General features: G+C 40.5%; 1 protein-coding gene across 1 annotated transcript in view; it reads left to right on the top strand.

Moving 5' to 3' along the window:
* Nucleotides 1-21,087, top strand: part of gbe1b (glucan (1,4-alpha-), branching enzyme 1b) — a 72,807-nt gene that overhangs the window by 41,286 nt on the left and 10,434 nt on the right. The window contains exons 13-15 of the mRNA XM_020646310.3: nt 10,291-10,475; nt 14,256-14,386; nt 20,943-21,060. Of these exons, the coding sequence (XP_020501966.2) occupies nt 10,291-10,475; nt 14,256-14,386; nt 20,943-21,060 (434 nt within the window). The remainder of the gene's footprint in view (nt 1-10,290; nt 10,476-14,255; nt 14,387-20,942; nt 21,061-21,087) is intronic.

Here is a 21,087-nt window from a genome sequence, read left to right as displayed (position 1 = left end):
GCTAACAGTCTCAAAGATTTGAGGTTCAGTCACCCTGTAGCTTAAAATCACCTCTTGTACTTGTTTTTATTTGGGTTTAAAGTGCTGCGTTATAACATCTGATTCATTTATCTCTTGGAGATATCTCTGGAGAAGCTTGCCACCAGTGAGTCAAGGCTAATAATAAGCGTCAAAGGCACATTTGAAGTGGAGTTAACATTTATACTCACTTTCTACAGATGGTGAAACACAGGACAAAAGCTGCCTCAGATCAGATGGCTTTCTTTTTTTCCTTTAAAAAAGTAAAATAATAATTGGTCCAATTCTCAGTCGCTGTGAGACGCTGCTCGCATCAACACATCATCTGAGCTGCAGCACGGCTCTATTGAGACCTGCTGGTATAGATAATAAAGTGATAATTAATGATGGTGGAGCTTGACCTTGGTAGGAGGGAATGTATTTCCTTGCATGTGCAGTGCTGTGGGTTAATGAAGACAGAGCTCACACTCACACACAGCATTTTAGCTCCACCTGGTGACCAGGTGAAACGGTCAGGCTCTGAGTCCAGTCATTCAAAGTATTTCTTTAAACCCTGTGCTTTCTCTCTGGATTCACTGTCACTCAGTTTCCACTTCAGTGTCTCATCTTACTGGAGGAAAAGAAATGAAACACCCTGTGAGTTTGTGCTAAGTGGATTGATGTGTGGGGTGAAGAGAAGCACAATCACAGCAGCTGTTCTCGATGGACGTTGGTAACACCGCAGCTCATAACGAACAGGATGTCAGAGAACTGACCCCGTGTGGGCAACTGAAGGACGGTAGATAGTAATCACACCTGATTCTCTGGCTAAAGCAGAGCTAAAAGGCACACTCTGCTGTACTCTCGTTGATTTTTTTGTGCCACATTTACTCTCAACCAATCAGTGCAGCATCACAACCATCAAGGGTTGAAAAGTGAGCGAAAAACAACGCATGACTTGGCATTTAACACTGATTTTATTCAGTCAAACTTATTATTTGATCACATATACCTCGACACAGTCCCTTATCTTTAAGTAGGAAAATGAGTTTTTTTTATTTAAATTGATGTGTGATTGGTGCTCCACCCCATTAACAAGGGCCTTGAACTCGTTGATGCCTTGCTTTCTTGCAGATCAATATTTGGCCACTAATAAAAGCACAAGAAGGGGGAAAGGAGCCCTTAATAAGACCTTTTTTCTATTTGTGTAGCATAATCAGTTTCAGTCACTTTACTTTGAGAAGTCTCTATTTTCTTACAAGGAAAGTTTAATTTTTTTTAGAGTATTTTCAAGTAAACACTCCCACACACTGCTAACTTGCAGTATACATTTTGGGCAACGTTTCAGGCCAGACCTTCATCATGCCAACCGTTAGTGAAAACAGGCTGGACATCTTAAATAGGATGCACGTGCAGTGGTGAATTAATAAACCATGCACAGCTACGGCTGGTCATGAGTGGATGAAACAAATGTGACAAATCTACAGCCTAAAAACAGACACACAAAAAACAGGCCACTTGGTTATAAAAACCTGGACCTGATTATCCATGTGCCTTCTTCATATGTATCCAGGACTGAGTGTCTGGAGCTGGGTATGGGAAAATCAAAACAGTACTAAAGAAAACAAAAATATAAAGATCACATGTTCAACAGAAACAGGGATCGCTGAAAAATCCTGTGATCCAGTTCAACATTCAGCCATGAGGAGTGTTGGAGAGTGTGAATCCAGTAAGCCTCACTTTGCAAAATAATGTTCTATTTTTCAGAATGTAATAATAATAATAACAATATTAGACAAAATCTTAGACACTTTGATATTTTTTCCTGTTATAACTACTGCTCTTTAGCATGATGTTCAGGTTCTATAGGAAAAGGAACTGCCCGTTGTTAAAACCTTTTATGCATCAATTCACATGTCTGCTTGTATAGTTGTCAAACTCTTGAGTAGCACAAGACGATCTGTTCAAGACAAGATACAAACTACTCACAAAGTTAAATGAAATCTCATCTCTCTTTAAAAAAAACCCCTCAATAACTACAGTTTATTGTGTTTCCGTTTACTTAAAGCCTACAGAATCACTCTGACAAATAAAGTGAATTAATAATTCATATTTCAATTCTTTTACCCAATTCTATCAAATAATGCCTCATGTTTTTGAAGAGAAGAGGCGAGGAGACTTTTATTAAGACAGAGAAAGGAGTATTTTTCTCTCTTTGTAAAGTGCTGTCTGGCTGACTGAGAGAATGCTGCTTTAATCTTTTGATTACACTTAACAAGGATGAAAGTTAAAAAAAAGTGGTTCCTGTAAAAAAAAAAAAAACACCAAAATGAAGGAACTTGGAACAAAGTTTCAAAACCCACAAAGACAAAGCACGCTTTGAGAGACTTTTTAAAACTCTAGTCTTTCAAGCAAGCCTTCAGGGAAATGCTCAGGAAATGTGTAAAAAAAGATTTGAGTAGATCTGAGATGACATGCCCTGTCAATGGATCAATGACGGCGGAGTCATTTAGTCAGTGCTGAGCTAGAGCAAAGTGTTTGAGCAAGCAAATCAATGTGAAGTGCCGAGCCTAGAAAAAGCTATTTATTTACTCACGACCAGAAGCAAACAGCACACAGCGAGAGGACAGAGGGAGCATCTGCCTGAAGAATGCTGGGAGAAGGATACTGTAAAGGATGTCGGGGTGTCAATGACATTAAAGCTCCGAGTGGCTTGGCAGTAATGAAACGCCTCACTGGTTTTATCATTACATCGGCAGCGCTCGCACTTCCTGACTTTCAGGGCTCACACAGACTTAAGATAACCTTGCAGATTTACAGTCTAAATTACTGAGCTAAAACTTCTCCCAGCACTCCGTATTCATGGAGTGCTACAGTGCAACAGGCAGCCATTATTCTGCGGCCTTGGACGAGGAATTGAACACCACAGCTCTCTCCTCATACATTTCAAGCAGATAATCTGCCTGAGAGAGAGAGAGAGAGAGAGAGGGGGGGGGGAGAGAGAGAGAGGGGGGGGGGGGGGGAGAGCTAACTGTGCTCAGGCTCTGCTGTTGGACCAGTAATGCTTATTTAATGTGCAAAATGTGAGTGTACTTTAATGCAGTAACAAGAATTCAATCGAGCAAGTGTAAATAATCATTGCATCAGCTCTGCATTTTTTTTTTTTTTTTTTTTTTGGATTCCATCTGAAACCTTGTGCGACTCCAGCCCTCCGATCCCCCCTGATTCCCTCATTGATCTTCTTTGCCAGAATCCCTCTGATGGAAAACACATTGATCCTTGGCTCCTTCTTGTGCTGCTAATTACTGAGGGGACTGTGTCACTGTCAGGCCCTTATCTGATGCAGGACTGTGTGCACGAGTAATGGGATGTGCCTGCTGAAAAGCTGTCTGACATAACCTTGTGTAAACATGGCTGCCCCCCATTAATCATATCGTTTTTAGAACCTGCATACATTTAGGTATCAACAGTTTAAAACACATTGTTCAAACCTTTTTTTTCACAAGTAAACATGGATGCCAAACAGGTAAACTACTTTTTTATGTTTTATTGTTGTACCCAACTTTTTTATTGACTAAAGCATTTTAATCAACAACTTGATTGCTTACAGCCAGAGATGAAATCTCCAGAACAAACGATTGTTAGACAGGACAACATGCACTGACAATCCAAAGGGATCAATACTTTCAGGCCTATACAACCGGAGAACATTGGACGACAGGAATCATTTAGTAAATGCATTACTGCATATTTCCTAATGTGTAGCAGTGTTAACCTTTTAAAAAACATGAAATAAACACTGTATTATAAGGAATACACACTTTGAAGTTGTGTCCTATACAGCCCTTTTATTTTGTGTATTATGTATATACTTAAGTTGATTTGAAAAGAAAAGTACTAAATTAATGACTCCACTACTTGGATTATCAGATCACTTTTCCAAAAACCTTAAAAAGTCTGTGATGCAGATAACTTCTTACTCTCACTGATAGAAGAAACCTTTCATTCTTTCTATTCTATGATACAGGTACAGTTTTTACATGAATTATAATCACATGTATTACCATTCATTTATCTTTTTACTTTTTAAGGAATGTCCTTGGTTTTTGTGGTGCATATATAATCAAGTAAGTTTGTAGGACACATCAATATGAAAAAGTAAAAAAGGTTTACAAAACAGTACAAAAAATATGATTCTGTAATATAAAACCTAAAATTTTCAAATGAGACAAAAACACAAAATTCAGCTTTCCTACAAATCGTGGTTTTCTGTGTAGAATGAGATTGAGACAACCTGGATAAAAAAAAAAAAAGACAACATGGATAAACAGTTGGCTTGTTTAAAAAAATCTGCTGTTCTGACTTTTTGTTTTGTTTGCCCCGTCAGACTTTGTTGACTTTAAAAAAAAAGCAGAATTATCCTGAAATGGTTGTTTAAAAAAAAACACAATCCTTATCCTCCATGTATAATACACTTCTTTATCTGGGATAACAGTGCCCCGATATATTGTTGGAGACAAATGATGGTTTTTATTTATGGCTGTATTGTGAGGAGATCCATCATAATTCATCCTTGTATAGAGAATGTGCTATCTGGTTTAGTTCAGCTGTGAGGAAGCAGAGGAAGGTTATTAACATGCTGATTAATGCCGGCATATGGGAGGAACGTTGCTGTGTTATCGCAGAGGAAAAGGGAAATGATTACCTAATGGAGGTGTGTCCAATGTGTTTCTTTAAAGATGAAATGAAAAGAAGAGTCAAAGGCTTCCACAGCGCACTGAATCAGGCTGCACAGGAAATCAATCATCTCCACTAGACTTTATGAAATAATAATGTCAGAAAAGTGAAAGTAAATACAGAGAAAAGTGCACTTTTACTGATAATGAAGTGGAGCTCTCTGGAAGCTTTTATCAGAGCTGCAGCATGTGTCTGGACCCTCTGTTTCCGACAGAGATTACTCACGTATCTTACTCCTGTGTTTTTGTGCATGCTTTAATTTGTTAAAGTAGGTGTGTGTACATGCTCGTCCTGCCTCACTGTGCCACACACACTCTCACAGAGCATGTGATGATAAGGAAACGCTTACTGCTCCCTGCTCATTAATGGAGAAGGCTGATAAGAAACTTTGCATATCTGCGCCGTTTTGTTGTGCGGTGGTCGTATTTGTGCAGGTCAACTGTGGGCAAGAAGATGAAGTCACATCAGGCTGATACATGGGGTGCACTTACTTTATTTGCTCATTATTCTGCCCTGACTGTGCTCATGCCTGTAGTTCACTTCCCGCAGTCTGAACTAAAGGAAAAATGATTCATTGTTTCCTTTTGGTTCTAGTCCATTTAGACTTCACAGTCTGACTTATTGCAAACAAACCCAGAGTTGTAAACATAAAGTCTCAGGGACTGACAAGTAGCTCTTTCATTGGACAGTTTCTGTGACCTATTCTGCATCATCAGCGTGTCATGGGCCCGTGGGGGAAAATCAAAATGAAATAGATTTCAGTCACTGATGGGACATGATGGTGTGCTTAACGACGCTTGAAGTCTTTACTTATTTTCCCTGGTGTTTCCGAAAGCTCACACGAAGAGAAACAGTTGGTCATGTGTGCAGCTCAGGCTGTAATGTTGTTTTATTTGTCATAAATAATGATGGAAGAGTGAAGACAGCATGAGAGAAATGAGCCATCTACACCTGAAGAATGATTTAGGGAAGCTGTTATCACACTCAGCTGTCACAAAATGCATGATGGTTTTGCTTTAATGTATGCTAATGTAACATAATTATGGACCAAATGACCCGGAGCTACCAACACCTTTTTTTTTTTTCAGTCAGGGACATAAATGACAGTATTCTCTACTTATCAAATAAACAGAAGCAGAACCCTGTGTGGAGAAATCACTGACAGAGCTTCAATGTTGGTATCAAATCATCATTTTTAATTTGTATAGTAATCGAAACAAATGTTATATCAAGACAGTGTTTCCCCTACTATTATATTAGGGGGGTGGCCCGCCCCCCTTGAAGGTCAAGTAAAAAAAAAAATACATATATATTTGTTTTTGGGCTTTTATTGTGGAGATAGGATAGTGGATAGAGTCGGAAATCAGGGAAAGAAGTCATTTAAGGATATCTTTCCGATAGAAAAGGACATCTGTCATAAAAAGTAACCCATGAACACAGATTCCTTCAAGTGTTTGTGTCGGCTTGTCCCCATCCCCCCCAACGCTGTAAACCTAGGGGAAACACTGCAAGACATTTCACAAAAAGAGAAGGTACTTTTTGTCAAATTATTTACAGGTCAAAGCAGCCCATTTGTAGTTGTTTAAGTTAACCCAGTCTTGTGTCAGTGCTGAATCCTGCCACACTAACCCATAGTGTAGACAGCTGAATTCTTGTGTAAATGCATTTTTAGTGTGTCTTCTTTCTTCTGGTGTCAGCGGCGTTGTGTAGTACAACTACCTCTTAGAAGGCTTTCTTTCACTTCAAACCGCATTACACACTCTGGCATTGATCCATTTCTCACTTCTTCTTCCTCGGAAAATGCACAACACTGCTGTGGTTCATCTATATCCCTCCACCTGCACGTACCGAATGCAACACAGTGCAACACATACCCCGGGGCATGTCGAAAGTCACTCTGGGAAATGTAGGAACTCAAACACACTGTACATCCTGACAGTAGATGCACCAAAATAGTAAATAATGCATTGAACATCACATATTGATGTCTGACAATGAATGAGAGGTTTTTTTTTTTCTCCTCCACCATAAGCTCCCTGAGGTAATCATGGTGCTCATTCCTGAGGTGCTACTTAAAGGGAGGAGCCTCAAGCACTGTGTTTGAGAGGATTCTTTTATGCTATTGCTCCCTCTTGACAGGTGTTGATATCCAGTGAATGCTACCTGAATCCAGAGAATGCTCTACCTGCTGTGACTGCCTTTTGTAAAGTAGAAAAAAGGAGCCGTGTTTCTTTTCTTGAAGGATCATCCAGCATCACCTTCTACTTCGTGCTTATGGCTTCCAGTATGTTGAAAATATATCATCGATTAAAACTCTTGCATTGTACAACACTGGAGCCTTAAGACTTTGTCAAATTAGCTCTGCATGTCCCTGTTCTTGCAGTATCTTGTACTTGTATGTGCTCAGCCAATCAGAAGGAGCCCTTTTAACCCTATGGGAATGCCAATGTAAGTTAGGGTTGATGCAATCTTACTTTGAAATACATGTTAATGCAAGGTAACATGTTACAAAGCTCCCTCTGGTTACGGTGTCTGTCTTCATATTTCACACCGGTGTGCAGTGTGCTCACCTCAGCCCACCTCAGAAGCCTTTTATATTTCCACATGTCCCAATGTTTTTCAAATGCTGGATTTCCAGACTGAGCAGAGATTTAACAAGACATTGTATTGTTTATGCAAGAATTTTACTTTCGACAATTCACCCTAATGTGTACCCTAATTCATGTGTGTGTGTGAGGAGAGTGTGATGATGATTTGACGACCAAAGAAGGCTAGCTGGGGAGAATGACTCTTACTAGACTCTTTAGAAGGAGTGTCCAACCTTGGCAGCAGAGCACTCATGAGAACTTGATTGTCTTCTTGCTGGAGGACAGTCATGCCTAGCAGACATATGAGCAGCCGACCTGTGGCCAGGGCCGTGACACAGCCTACAGCGGCTGTAACAGCAACGGTGAAATTGCCCATTTGCCTTGCTGAGGCAGATATGGAAAGCAACTCCTGGGAGCCTTAACCTTTAAGACACTCCTGCTATAACACCTTCACACATTCCTGGATTCCTCTGGGCACCAGGGTGATGAAAACTGGCTTGGAGGTGCCCTCTCGAAAGAAAGTGAAGAAGGCCAGAAGTTTAAACTTTCTGCAGATGGACTTCAAAACATTGGGAAAATCTGACCAGCATCCCAGAACGGGAAGGACGAAAAGGCATTGTCTTTGTCCTGCAGAGAAGCATGGAGTTGTCCTTAGCTATTGCCGTCTTGTAATATGATGACAAAGCTGTGGCCCACAAATCCGGTCAGTCTGTTGACTCTAAACAACAAGCTTTGACAGGATTACAAAAATGTAGACGAGGAACTAGCATAATTGCTGCTCTTAGAAAAGCTTATATAGGATTGGACCAGCTCATTCAATTGGATAAATACACATAGTGCAGGTGATCCTGTCCCTCAGAATAAATAGTGCTTTACTTGTACATATAGGAAAAGAAGCCTGTCTGCAAAGGAACCAAAGTTCATATTTTTTTACCCACCATGGCTTTCCAAAGCATCACACAGAACTCTAAAATGATCTCACAGACTTTCATTGTGCTATATCAGCCTCTTAAAGAATTCCCATTATAACTTCCTTCTGTTGTTTGTGATTTGTGACCGTCATATCTAGAGAAATTAACGGCCACATCGGCATAAAGTTTGATGTGTCATTTAAACCCCAACGAGGGAAAAAAAACGTATTGATTTTGATTATCTCTTCACCTTCCCTCTCTAGCCAACACAAATTCCAAACCTTTAATGGCCAACATGCCTCCAAAACAAATCAAATTTTACTGTTAGGGGGGAATCTTGTTTAGTTTGCTGACCTTGTGAACTTGACTGAAGCTGCTTCATTGCAGAGAAATTAAGTGTATCTCACAGCCTCTTGTAACACTTTATAATGCTGCAAATCAGTATCCTTCAGAGACATAGGGCTGCAGCTGAACTGATCTTTTTGTGGTTTAAATGCTGTATTGCCTTATCTTTTTTTTTTTATTATTGTACTGTGAATGCTTAGGATCACACACATTATTATCTGAATAAGAATAAGTATCCATGTTTGTATTGGTATTTTCTCTGCATCAACAGTTTATCACTGTCCCAATTTGACTCTTTTTCCAAGAGGTATAGTTAAAGCCATACCCACTCAATGCACAATTGTTCCTTTTTTTTAAATCCAAGACTAAGTACTGTATCTAGCTTCTGTGCCGGCTGAGATTATCTGAGTGTGAAAAATTAATAAAGGAATTTCAGATGCATGATGAAGGTGTGGTGTATGTATTTCTGTTGGTGGAGAGCAGGAGGGAAAAAAAAGTCTGCTTTTGACTGCCAGTGTTGCGAGTCTGAGGTGTAAATTTCTCCTTTACATTTCAACTTCAGCGGTGTGGGAGGCTTGTTATTCATGCAGATGTCACAAGAAAAGGCTCTCTCTTCCTCTCCCCCCCTGTGTGTCTTTTCTGCCCTAATTCCAGCGCACACGCTGCAGTGGGCTTGTTCTGTTGGCAGTCCGTGCCTCATTGTTTGCTACTTCTTTAACACCTACATAATGTATTTCATTAAAATCTGCTGTCACTTATTGTCTGTTCCACTTCATCCCATCACTCAGGGTTTTTTTTTTTTTTTTTTTAGCTGGTGGGGGCTTTGGCACCAATAAAAACAACTAGCCTGTATTCTGTTGTCATGCATCTTCCTCTGTCTCTTGTCTCCGTGTTTCTTCCTCTGCCGGGAATTCAATTATCCCGGGCCGTTGTTTTATGATGCTGCCGTGACACCTGATGACGGATTCATTATCTCATCTCTTGGTTTGACAGCATAGTAGCAACAGCATTGTTGTTTTTTTTGTTTTTTTACACTTCTTCTGTAGCTGCATGTATCTTTACATCTGGACTGTATAGCTCTATCTCTGTGAAGGAGTAGCTCTATTAGGAGAACAGCTATTGTAGGGGTTGTGAGTTTGCACAAAGATTTGGATATTTAGATCTAGATCTGATAGATCAATAGTGTGATAGAAAATATGCTGGGGAAAAAATACTTTGTTTGTGTCAGACCTATGAATAGTTATTTGCAGTTTCTCATGATTTATAGTCCACTCTGTTGTGAAGCAAGAATAAAATAAATATATCCTGGAGAATTATTTTTGCATAAAACTTGGGGGGAAAAAGTAAAATTCAAATCAAAGTTCCAGGATTTCTTGCACAAGTCCCCCTCTTTGTTGCCTTTGTGTGTTTCTTCATTAAAGGGCAGGTTCCTGGGTGACAGCAGAGCTTGCTCGCTGTAGTTTGCTGAGCTTTATGGCTCACTTTTTAATATGGAGAGCGCTAACCTTCTGCAGGGGTTATTAAAAGGTCACAGACTGTTGCAGACTCTGCTTTCTTTGATCTTCGTCCCTCTTCCGTCTTGTTAAAAATTGCACTAAACCTGAGAAGAAGCAGCTCACACAGCATGGCTGACTGGAGTATGCTAATTCACAGAGACTGTGTGCCTGTGCCGTCATTACAAGCATTCTTTAATAACGCTCTCTGTGTTGCAGGGAATGAGTTTGGCCATCCTGAGTGGCTGGATTTCCCCAGAGAAGGGAACAATGAGAGTTACCACTATGCCCGGCGGCAGTTTAACCTGCTGGATATGGAGCACCTCCGCTACTGTCAGCTGTATGCCTTTGACCGGGACATGAACCGCACAGAAGACAAGTACGGCTGGCTGGCTGCTGCACCTGTAAGGACATCACACACTCACTGTACAGCAGGCAGACACCCTCAATGACACAACTGAATGATCATATAATGTCAGAGCAGCGTTTCTAACAACTTAAAGAGCCGTGACCTAAGGATTTAGCATGTTTTTCTCTTTTCGTTCAAGAATACACATATTTAAAAAAATACTTTTCTATGGTCGTAGGCAGCTGGAGAATAATTGCTCCATAATTACAGTAAATGTCCTGCTTCTGTTGCTGCTGTTAAGGTGAACAGTGATAGTTTTCACTCTCATTCTGCAGTTTTGCTCTTTGCCTGCATTTGAAGAACATAGGGGGGGGGAAGAAAAACGTGTTATTCTCTTGAGGGGCTGATGGCAAAGTAATGGGAGAATGCAAATGGAAGGGTTGCCAAATTGACAGGGGTTGGAAGTGAATCTGTAATTGATTAAATAAAATCTCTCTCAAAAATCCAAAAGTCAGTCCACAGATTTAAACCCTGCTGTGTTACACTCTGACCAGCATTTCTCCTCGACAGACAGCAGAGGAGGGAAAGTATCTGAGAGGGTAATTAGAGATGCGCCTCGTTCACCAGGATAATTCCTGTACATTTCTCTATCAATCAGACGCTTGTTCTGACTCACTGGATCCTCACACACTCTTTACAACTGCACGACAAGGAGTTTTGGAGGTAAAGCAAAAGGATAAACGAGCCCCAGGCAGATTTTGGAGCTCCCTTTGGGGGAACGGGAGGGACTGCTGGTCCCAAAAGAGGCTACTGGCAGAGACGACGCATACATTTGGCAGCAGTACTGACCCGTTACTCATTGGGGGCTGTTTTCTTTGGCTGCAGTATATGTATGCCTTTAATTCTTGGATACATACAGATGACAGCTCTACAATGTACGTAAAACATGCTCTAATTGGGTTCTTTCTTTGATTTCTTACCTGCGTAATGATTCTGATTCTCCTTGGCGGTCTTAATGTTAACATTTCCTTCTGTGTAAAGCTCAGGGCAGTTTGGATGTTCAGGGAGCAGGGACATCATCCACCACAGAGAGAAAACTCTGAAGAAGAGCATTACTGTCTCAGAAGTGTTCTTGGTTGAAAGTAACATTCGAGCTAGAGGTGGTAAGATGAACTTTCTAAAACTGGTAAACAATCTTAACGTTAAAGAATGGTCCTTGCCCTGTGACGTCCAGTCATGTGAACTTAATATGACCGAAGGGAAATTTTCCCAATGTGAGACGGCAACGGTTATAGTTTTGCTAAGATACCAGCACAAGCAGAACCAAATATTAAACACTTAACACTACCAGTTAAAACTTGGCAGGGTCTTTGTACAAATTCCTTTGGTTGTCACAGCATCTATGGCCTGTTTCATTCAACTGGGGCTTAAAACTGTACCGTGTAGTTCAGAGTGATTGCTTTCATGACGTGGGCTGTGTATGAAGCTGCACACTTTCATATTATTCATACTAAATGTGTGGTCACATTGAGTATGTGGTCTGATCGGAAAACATGGTAATTTTGTGTTTACTAGAAATATCCAGATGTAAGCAATATCGGCCAGAATTATTAAGTATGAAACAGGAGCACACCGGTCATACTAAACAGCCCCACAATGCATTGCAGCTCTCAGACTATCCAATGGCAGAGAATGCCAATGCCAGACAAATAAAAGTAAGCTTTGTGAATAAGATTTATATGTTCCATCCGTCTATCCATTATCCATACCGCTTTTTCCTATTCGGGGTCACAATGCTACAATCGATTATTTACATGTTTTATGTTCATAAATGTGCACTGTCTTTGTTTGAATATATAAATACATAAGATATTAGGTATGTGTTCTGAAGAGCAGATAGTAGATCATAGATAATAAATGAGTTCAGAGTTTCTGAAGTTGATCTTGCGCTTAGTGACAAGCAGCGCTCGCAAACAGCTGAGAGGAAAAAATAATAATTCAAGGACTGACTATACATCACAAAAAGACTTTGAGGAACATCAGTCACTGATAATGCCAATAACTACTCAGGGATTCTGCAGCAATAACCAGATGGGTCTGAATCCTCTGGACAGCATATCAATGAAATTGCCAAGGTAATCGTGCTAAGTCGGAATATTCTGTGGCTCGGTTCAATATTTCACTGGTGGGAGGAGGCAAGGGCGTTTTGTAGTGAAAATGAGAAGAGGATCTGTCAGCTGTTCTCTGTTGTCCCAGGTGAAAGGAAACTAAGAGGAAGTGGAAACATGCCAGGACTTTACTTAAAAGTCTAGTTCCTGGCCGCCTCTTTGAAGACGTGCAGCTGTGAGCTTCAAAAGAGAAACTTTAGACATGAAGTGAAGCTCCTGTCGGTGCAGAGGTAGCATCAGTCTAGTTGGAGACATGTAAATAAACCAGTGCACGCTATCAAGCAGGCTTCTGTGTTCTACTCGCCAAAATATGACTTAACTGGGTAGCATATGATTAAAGTTTCTTTTAGTGGTAATGTCGACTAAAGTAGCTGTATTTGTGTTGTAAATCCAAAGATAAATATATTTGACTGCACATAAAGAAATCTTATGTTGACTTTATTGAGAGTTACTCTTTGATTCAGTCACACATCTTTTTCTAAAACAAATCCTGGGTAAAATGTTATTTTGAACCTCTTCTCCAGCAGCAGGTTGCAACTTCAACTGTGTATTCAAAGTATAATGTAACCCTGTAAATACAGAAAGTTTTCCCTGGAAGACCCACAGATAAAATCCTCAATATTTTCCAGCTGTATTAGTAGATGAATTCACTTCTGCTCAGGTGGGAAAAAAAGAGAATTGTAGTGGAAGGCAGTTTGTGGATACATCAGATCGGAACATTTTTTCTTAATTTTGAGAGCCGAGGTCACAGCTGGGTCTACTGTCGGGATTGTACCTGCTTTTATTGCCTGGTTTGACCCAGAACTGTTATTTCAGGTCACAATCAGAGGGCTGCTGTAGAAAGCGACTGAAAAATAAACTGTATGGACTCTATGACATTCATGTCAACTAGAAGACATTGCTTTTATATCAGGTGACTCTTATCTTTTTATCTTAGGTAGATGGTCCTCTCTTTTAACACTTCACAGTGAGATAGTGATTTTGGAATTCTCCAAGAAACAGACAATTAATCTGGTTATAAGCACCACATTTCTATCATATCCCTCAGGTTGATTGCATTCACTCTTATTTCTATATATAGTGAAGTATATAAGCCTAAAATGCTAGTCAGGTCACAACTTGATGGATTCAGTTACATCCATCCAGAGGAACTTTCCATGTCATTACTCCAAATTTGTGGACTTCTAATGTAGAAATGGACTTGTTAAGAGACTCCAGACTGTCAGCTCATTCCTTCACCCTCCTCCTCCTCTGCCCGTCCAGTCGGAGGGTGCTTATCTTCTCGTTCAGCCGTGAATATGCTGCCCTGAAATTGGCTTGGGGAACAAGGCACTAAAAATAGGGGGTTGGGTGACATTGATAATCTCTGCTAATGACACGTTAACAGTAGCTCGCTCCACAGGAGAGTGGCGGCTTTATCATGTGCAGCTGTCTAAAGCTGTCAGTGTGTGTCTCACACTACCCTGAGCCACTGCTTTCTGCTGATGAGTGCCACCTGAAATATGATGTGGGAATCTTACTCAGCCTGTTTGGAAATGTGTAGTCCACTGATATAATGTGGCCTCATTATAAGTTCCTTAGTCCAAGATGAGGAAGGTAATGAGTATTCATAAAGAAATATTTGATTAGCTTTTTTTTTCCCCCCCTCTCCCCCCCCCCCCCCGCAGGCCTTTATCAGCGCCAAGCATGAAGAGGACAAGGTCATTGTGTTTGACAGAGGGAATGTGCTCTTTATCTTCAACTTCCACCCCACTAAGAGCTTCCAGGACTACAGGGTGGCAGTAGAAGTTCCAGGAAAGTATCCTTTCTGCTCCAACCAGTTTATGTGTCTGCTCACTCACGACATTGTGTCACACCACAGTGCCCCTCAGAGTAATGACGTCCTTATTAGTCACTTCTTTGATACAATAACAAGACTTATTTAAGGACCTAATTGTATTCCAACAAAGATAGTAGCTGTGTGTTAAATAGATTTTGAAATGCTTCACGTGCAAGTTAACATTTCGAGCTCACAGAGAGACTATCAACTTTTTGGGAAAGAGGAATATCAGCACAACACTTTGAGGCAGAGTGAGATAAAGTAGGTCAACATCTATTTAGTACAAAGATCCCAGTGGAGAAATCCTATCTGCTCTGGTTTTATGTTACTTTTCATTTACCCTATCACCAAAAAAAAAATATTTTTCCAACTCTTCAGTACAGGATTCTCTAAAAGGAATAACCACTTTCTCAGCATGTCATCTCGACTAGTTAACCTGACGTTGCCAACAGTACGGTTATATGAAGAATAAAAGCTAAATCATCAGTAAGCCATGAAGGGACAGTAACAGCTGACCTTGGTTGTGTTAGGCCATCAGGTACAGGGGTGACTAATGAAACACCTGTTATCCCAACCTGTATAACTTTAAGCCAAAGACCTTCTCTGTATGAGGTAGCTGAACTTACAACAGCTGAAAATGATGGAAAGAATAACTCTAATAATATTCACTGTTTTCATATTGTTAATTAAACCCATGAAAAGACCAAAACCAGCGGCACATGGTTGCCCTTTAATACTTTCTTTCAGTCCCAGCCAGGAGACCCAGAGAGTTTTAATTTTTTAATGAACTTGTTGATCTCAAAGAACAGGTCCTTTGTTTCTAGTTAATTTTTGACGTCTTCTAAATGTCCTTGCAAAGCTGAGCACTGTATTTAAACAGGAGAACATGTAGCTCTAACCCATGTATGTTCTCTGAAGTACGTTTATGTCATCAAGCAGCCTTACCTGTTCTCTTTGCTGGGAGTTTGAAGGCTGGACATTAGTAACAATAACTTTACCAGTGTGTCAAAGATGTTAAAAAGCAGCTGTGAGAAGATGTATTCTTCAAACTCTGTGTCAGACATCTTTAAAGTTAATTTGATTTGTAAAGACCCAGCGTTTTAATGGCAGTGTTCTCAGTCAGGATAATACTTGTGTTATATCATTTAGGCCTCCACTGTTGAAGAGAATATGAGTCTGGTGTCTTTAGTGGTGTCATTCTTCTATTAGAGAGAAATAATAGCAGAGCCCAGTGATTCAGAAAGCTCTCTTTAGCTGTATTGGCTGTCTGTCTTCCCTGTGAGCAGTGCACAGGAATTTAATGAGTCCCTCAGTTGTGATTACAACAGGCTTAATGATCAGGGATGCGAAGGGGGGGACAGAAAGCTGACAGATTTGTATTTATTATAACGGACACCGCTCTCTGCTGTGGCACACAGAAGCTCTCATCTCCAGCTTCTCGGATGGATACGGAGCTCTGTCGCTATTTCAGCTCACAGTTAAAGTGACGGGGTTAGATAGTTTTCTCTGGATGCCAGCATTTCAAATCTCTATGCCTGAGCAAGTCAGGATCCAATAATGCTGATTGGATTGGCTGACGATGACGCCGTTAAACAGCAGGTGTTCTTTGATTTCTGTTTTCTTTGGTTTTTGTTTCCTTTAAGTTGATGTGAAATAATGAGATAATGCACCTCTGTAAAGAGTAATGGAGTATCTGAAATGAAAGACGTTTTGATCCAGTATCAGGCAGAGATCATCATCATTTTGACAGACAATATGTTTTAATACATTTTAAATCATTTCATTGGTAATTTCAATGTTCTTACCTGGTTCATATGTTGTCTGGATTATTACATACACTGTAGTTATGTAGATGTCACTGTCAGTTTATTACAGTTGATAAAAAACTATGGAAAAAAGGCGCAAGGATCTTAAAAAAAGACAAAAACTCCCAAAATGTAATTAAATGTTAACAGACTGAACAATAATGGAGTTCATTTGACAATTAAAAACCCCCAAAGTAACCTCTAATCTCCTAATATCACAAGTTACTTGTGAGCTTGTTTGATGTGCAGTAACTGTACGTTTTGCCTCGTGTATTCAGCTCAGCCTTGATGGGGTTAATCTCCAGCACAGCACTAATAGCCCCGCTGCCGTGTCTCTAACACCGTTTTTGAGGGTTTATTTTCATTTAGATGCAACCGCATCTTTTCCTCCTGGTGCTTCTTTTGATGTTTAAGGAGAGGCCTCAGACACTGGGAGGGTTGAGAGGAAATGCAAATAAATGTGAGGGCAAAGCTCTGGCTGTCATTATACAGAGAAGCAGTAAACACATAAAGGCAAATGTGGCGTGTGTGTGTGAGGAAGGTAAATGCGCGGCGTGTGAGAGGAGATGCAGATGCTCCGATGGGAATGTGTGCAGAGGATCCAATTAGGAGAGAAGACAGATGAAAGTGCCACTCAGAGGCAGAGGAGGTAAACAAGACAAGCTCAAAGAGTCCAAAAGTGCTTTTTCATTACACTCAGCCGTCATACTCTTAAACTTTCTCCACCCGTGCGAGGGTCAGGGGTGTCACAGTGGAGCCTCTCACCGCGGCTGTATCTTAAAATAATAGCTGGATGGAGCTGACCACGCTGTTCACCACAGAAAAATGGATCCAATACAGACTGTTATTTCCTTTTCCAATATGGCAACTTCCAAATTATACCAGCTGGTGTTGCTCTGCAGCAACAAACACCATCAAGTCACCTTTTGTTGCCCTCTGTCACACGCTGGCTGAGTACACATTGGTCTAAATGGATCTTCAGGTGGTTTCTTTTTTTGTTTTGCTTAAGAAACTTAAGAGTTATTGCCTACCCAGTGGCAGCATTTCTTGAAAATGTCTTCAGTTCTGCATAAAGACCGGCTGTGTTGCAAAGAAACTCTTAGGAAGCCGCCTGAAAAGACAAAAGTTGAGGCTGTTTGAGCAAAAAGGCTGCTGTGGTTTTAGTGTCTGGGGTAGAACATAACACTTAAAGGGTGCTGTCTTAACTTTACTACGAATAAATAACAGCTGAGCGGTAGTTAAGACATCATCCTTCAGTCCTCAGTTGCTTGCTCAGTGATTCTTTGGCCTTTTTTTTTTTTCTTTTTTCCGGGAGCTTTTCCTTGATTCTCTTCGTCCTGTATTGAATTGATTTTCCGTGCTTTACAAAAGGAAGAGGAGACAAAGTGAAGCTAAGCAACACGCCAAAAACTAGCCATTAAAAGCAGTCAATGTCATCTTTTGGACAGGCACTCAAACCATCATTGTTTTTTTTCTCTGAATCGTGGTGGACACATTGTTCTAGCTTTATCTAGCTGGTTAGAGGATTTCAAAATCCCAGTTGTGTCCCGTCAGTAAAGCTGTACCTGTCAGGCAAGATTGCTCTTTGATTTAGACTCTGCTGATATTCAGCTGAGATTGTGTCAGGTCATCATTCTCCTCTGTCTGAGCCGTTCACTCTACTTCACCTGCACTCTTATTTTTTTTAGAGTAAAATACAGGTTGTCTCCTATAGGTGACATTAATTTACTCTGATATTACCAAAACTGTTTCTGAAAGTGTGCATCATGATTAATTTTGTCTGCAGCACGCTGTGAGAGACCTCAAGATGAATGCACAAACAAAGATGCTTGGCGGCTCTCATATCCAAACATCCTTGGCAATCCAGAGGCTTCATCTATAACTCCAGATTTTCAGTATTGAAAATAATCTGCCTTAATTTCAAGTTTAAAAGGAAAAAAATATCTGTTCATCATGACTCAGGACTCGTGCCTTTTTTTTGTAGTTCTGGCCATGAGTTCTCTTGATTTTAATATAATAATAACACAATATTAAACCCCTCAGTGAAAAATATGGCAATGTCAGTTGTGCTGGAGCCGAACAACTAACATGACCCATCTCTGCTTCATAAACCTTTTCACCCGTCTCTGAAAAATATTCTGATGGAACCTCAATCCAGACTAAAACTTCAAAACACTCTTCACGTTTAGACAGCTTCGCTTCATAGTAAGACAAGAAATCACTTAAGATTCTGAACTGCAGTCATTTAGAGAGTTCTCACAATGTCAACCAATTTGAATACAATACTTTTATTGTTGACAAGTCTTTTTTCTGGAGGCAGAAATCTGTGGGGTCTCCCTCTCTGATATGACTTCCTCTGGCTAAGCAGAAGGCAGGAGAAGTCACATCTGAAAAGGCCTGATCCGGTATCTGAATTACTAACAAGAACTGTCAATATTCTTCAGACGTGCACACACATTTCACTCGGCTCTCGTTCACCCATGCCAGGATGTTACTACTTTCACAAGGCCGGAAAAAAAAAAAAAAAAAGACAAGCTGATGGAGAAACTAAGTGGTGGCCTGGTCTGCAATCATGGTCATGGCCTGATTGTTTTCAGGTCATCAATGGCTGTGATCATCAAGCTTCAGACTGACTTCTTTTTTTCTCTCCTCATTGGGCACAATTGATTGTGTTCTTAAATCTGCCCCCTTTATTCACAATGACTGTATTGATTACACGTCTTTACAGCTGAACTGGAGGCTGTTGTTGCAGCCGTCTGTAGGCACTAACAAAGACGTAATCGCTCAAAGCTTCCAACTACCAATTTGTCCTGGATCTCGCCTCCCCGCAGGGAAGCTGCCGGGGAATTTTGAATTACTTTAACTACCCCTCATTTCCTGATTCACCCATACAATACACATACAATCTACAAGACTCAGACTGCACAAGAAGTTCTACTAGAACTTTGAATCAAATATTGATTAGTTAATATTAAGATTCCATTGTTTGAGTTAGGAGGATAAACCTTTGACATGTATCACATGTATCCTCGGTTTTCCCAGAAGCACTTTAACCCGGGGGGGGGATGTTTCCACATTCTCCTGATGGTTATGGTTATGAAGCCATCATGGCAAAATGATTTTGTTCTGTCAATAAAACAGCACAGCCGCGGTTTCGAGTGGAGCAGAGGAGGTGGAGGAGGGGATCTTCCTCCCCAGCAGAAACAATGCACAGAGCAGCACTTCCTTTTAATCATCAGTATCAAAGGAGACAAGCAAGCAGCCAAAGCAGAATTTCCCCAGCTCAGGGGCAGAATGAGGCGCTGTTTGAGGATCACTCTCACACTCCAGTATACCGCCTATGGGAAGATAAGGTGATTATTCAGCCAGCCAATTAAGGGGGCTGTTTGCATATCTGCTCCTCTCTCCTGGTGTTTGTTACAGTAGCACTCCTCCGATCCCTGAGACGCTTCCTGAAAAAATATTTCTTTCGATACTTTCGCAGCTCTTTCCTCACAACAAGGATATCATTCTCTGTTAACCCCCCCTTAAGGTCATATTGTATCAAGTGTAATTGAGTTGATCCAGCACGTTCATGAGCAAGGTGAATATATGCCAAAGATCTCCCTGGAATATGTGACTTCTTTAAATTTTTTTTACATATTTCATTTATTATCCATCCATCCGAGTTCCTCTTCAAGAAAGCACATGAATGTTTTCTGAAACTGCGCTAACCTGATTCTGGAAGCTGCCATCAGTCAGCTCGTCAGTGTTTGAGCATCGTTGTGCAGAGAAAAAGTGCAAAAAGAATGAAGCGAAGGGGGGCTTCACTTACCTCACCCATCCCCCCCCCGCACAACCATACACACATTTTATCTTGCATGATCAAAGGCAGGTACATTTTCTTTTGACTATTTTACTGTCACCATCACCAGCCACCCATTGTGACATGTTTCGTTGTTTTTGCAACTTTGAATCTAAGAACATCTATTAAGCTGTTTTGGCAATAGGAAACTTAAAAGGAGAGGGGGGAAAATAACAATGTGCAGAGGAATATTGGGCATGTATCACATAACTTATACAGCATTTGTGTAAGAAAGTATAAAGGAGCTTAATGGCTGATCTAAATGCATGCATACCTTCTGGTGCCTCTGCTAAATATTAGCCTGAGTGGGATGAATACCTTGGCAGTCATTCATGTGTTGCTGAGTCCAATTTGTAATGTTTTCTCTCTCTCTGATATTAATCCTAATAAATGTGTCCTCCTTTTGATTACAAAAAGTGTAATTATTCCACTGTGATTCAAAGTTGTAAAACAACCAAACATGAAATATCTAAAGAGAAGCGGATACTTTTTTGGACCCTTGTAGTTTTCTCTGTTTGTTGTCACTCATTGTTTTCACTCGGTGTTCTGTTTTTGATTGAATTGATTATTTATGCAGTGAATTAAATTAGAATATGACAGGCTGTGTGGTTGATCGATGTTTGAATCACTTTTGTAGTTATGTTCATTTCAGGCAGCGGTCTCTTTGTCTGTTGGGGCTCTGCACTGTCACTTTGTAGTGCTGCTGAGATGAGATGAATGCTGATGGATGTGAGGATTTCAATGAATATAAACCAGCTGAGCGCTGCTAAACCAAGTCAGCACATCCAAAGCACAGCTGATAAAACCTCCTCTCGTGCATCTTATGTCTGAAATCTTATAATCTAGTTTCCCACTGCTATTGCGCCTTAACCTTGATCTCTGTCAGATATAAAATCAAGCTGGATTCAGACATGGTTCAGTATGGGGGACACGGACGGCTGGACCACAGCACAGAATTCTTCACAGATGCCCAGCCCTTCAACGGACGCCAGAACTCCATAAAGGTAAAGCTTTTTGTTTGACTCATTTAA

This window comes from Labrus bergylta, chromosome 11 (assembly GCF_963930695.1).
Source record: "Labrus bergylta chromosome 11, fLabBer1.1, whole genome shotgun sequence".
In the NCBI taxonomy this organism is placed as follows: Eukaryota; Metazoa; Chordata; class Actinopteri; order Labriformes; family Labridae; genus Labrus; species Labrus bergylta.
This window is presented reverse-complemented; position numbering and strand designations above follow the sequence as displayed.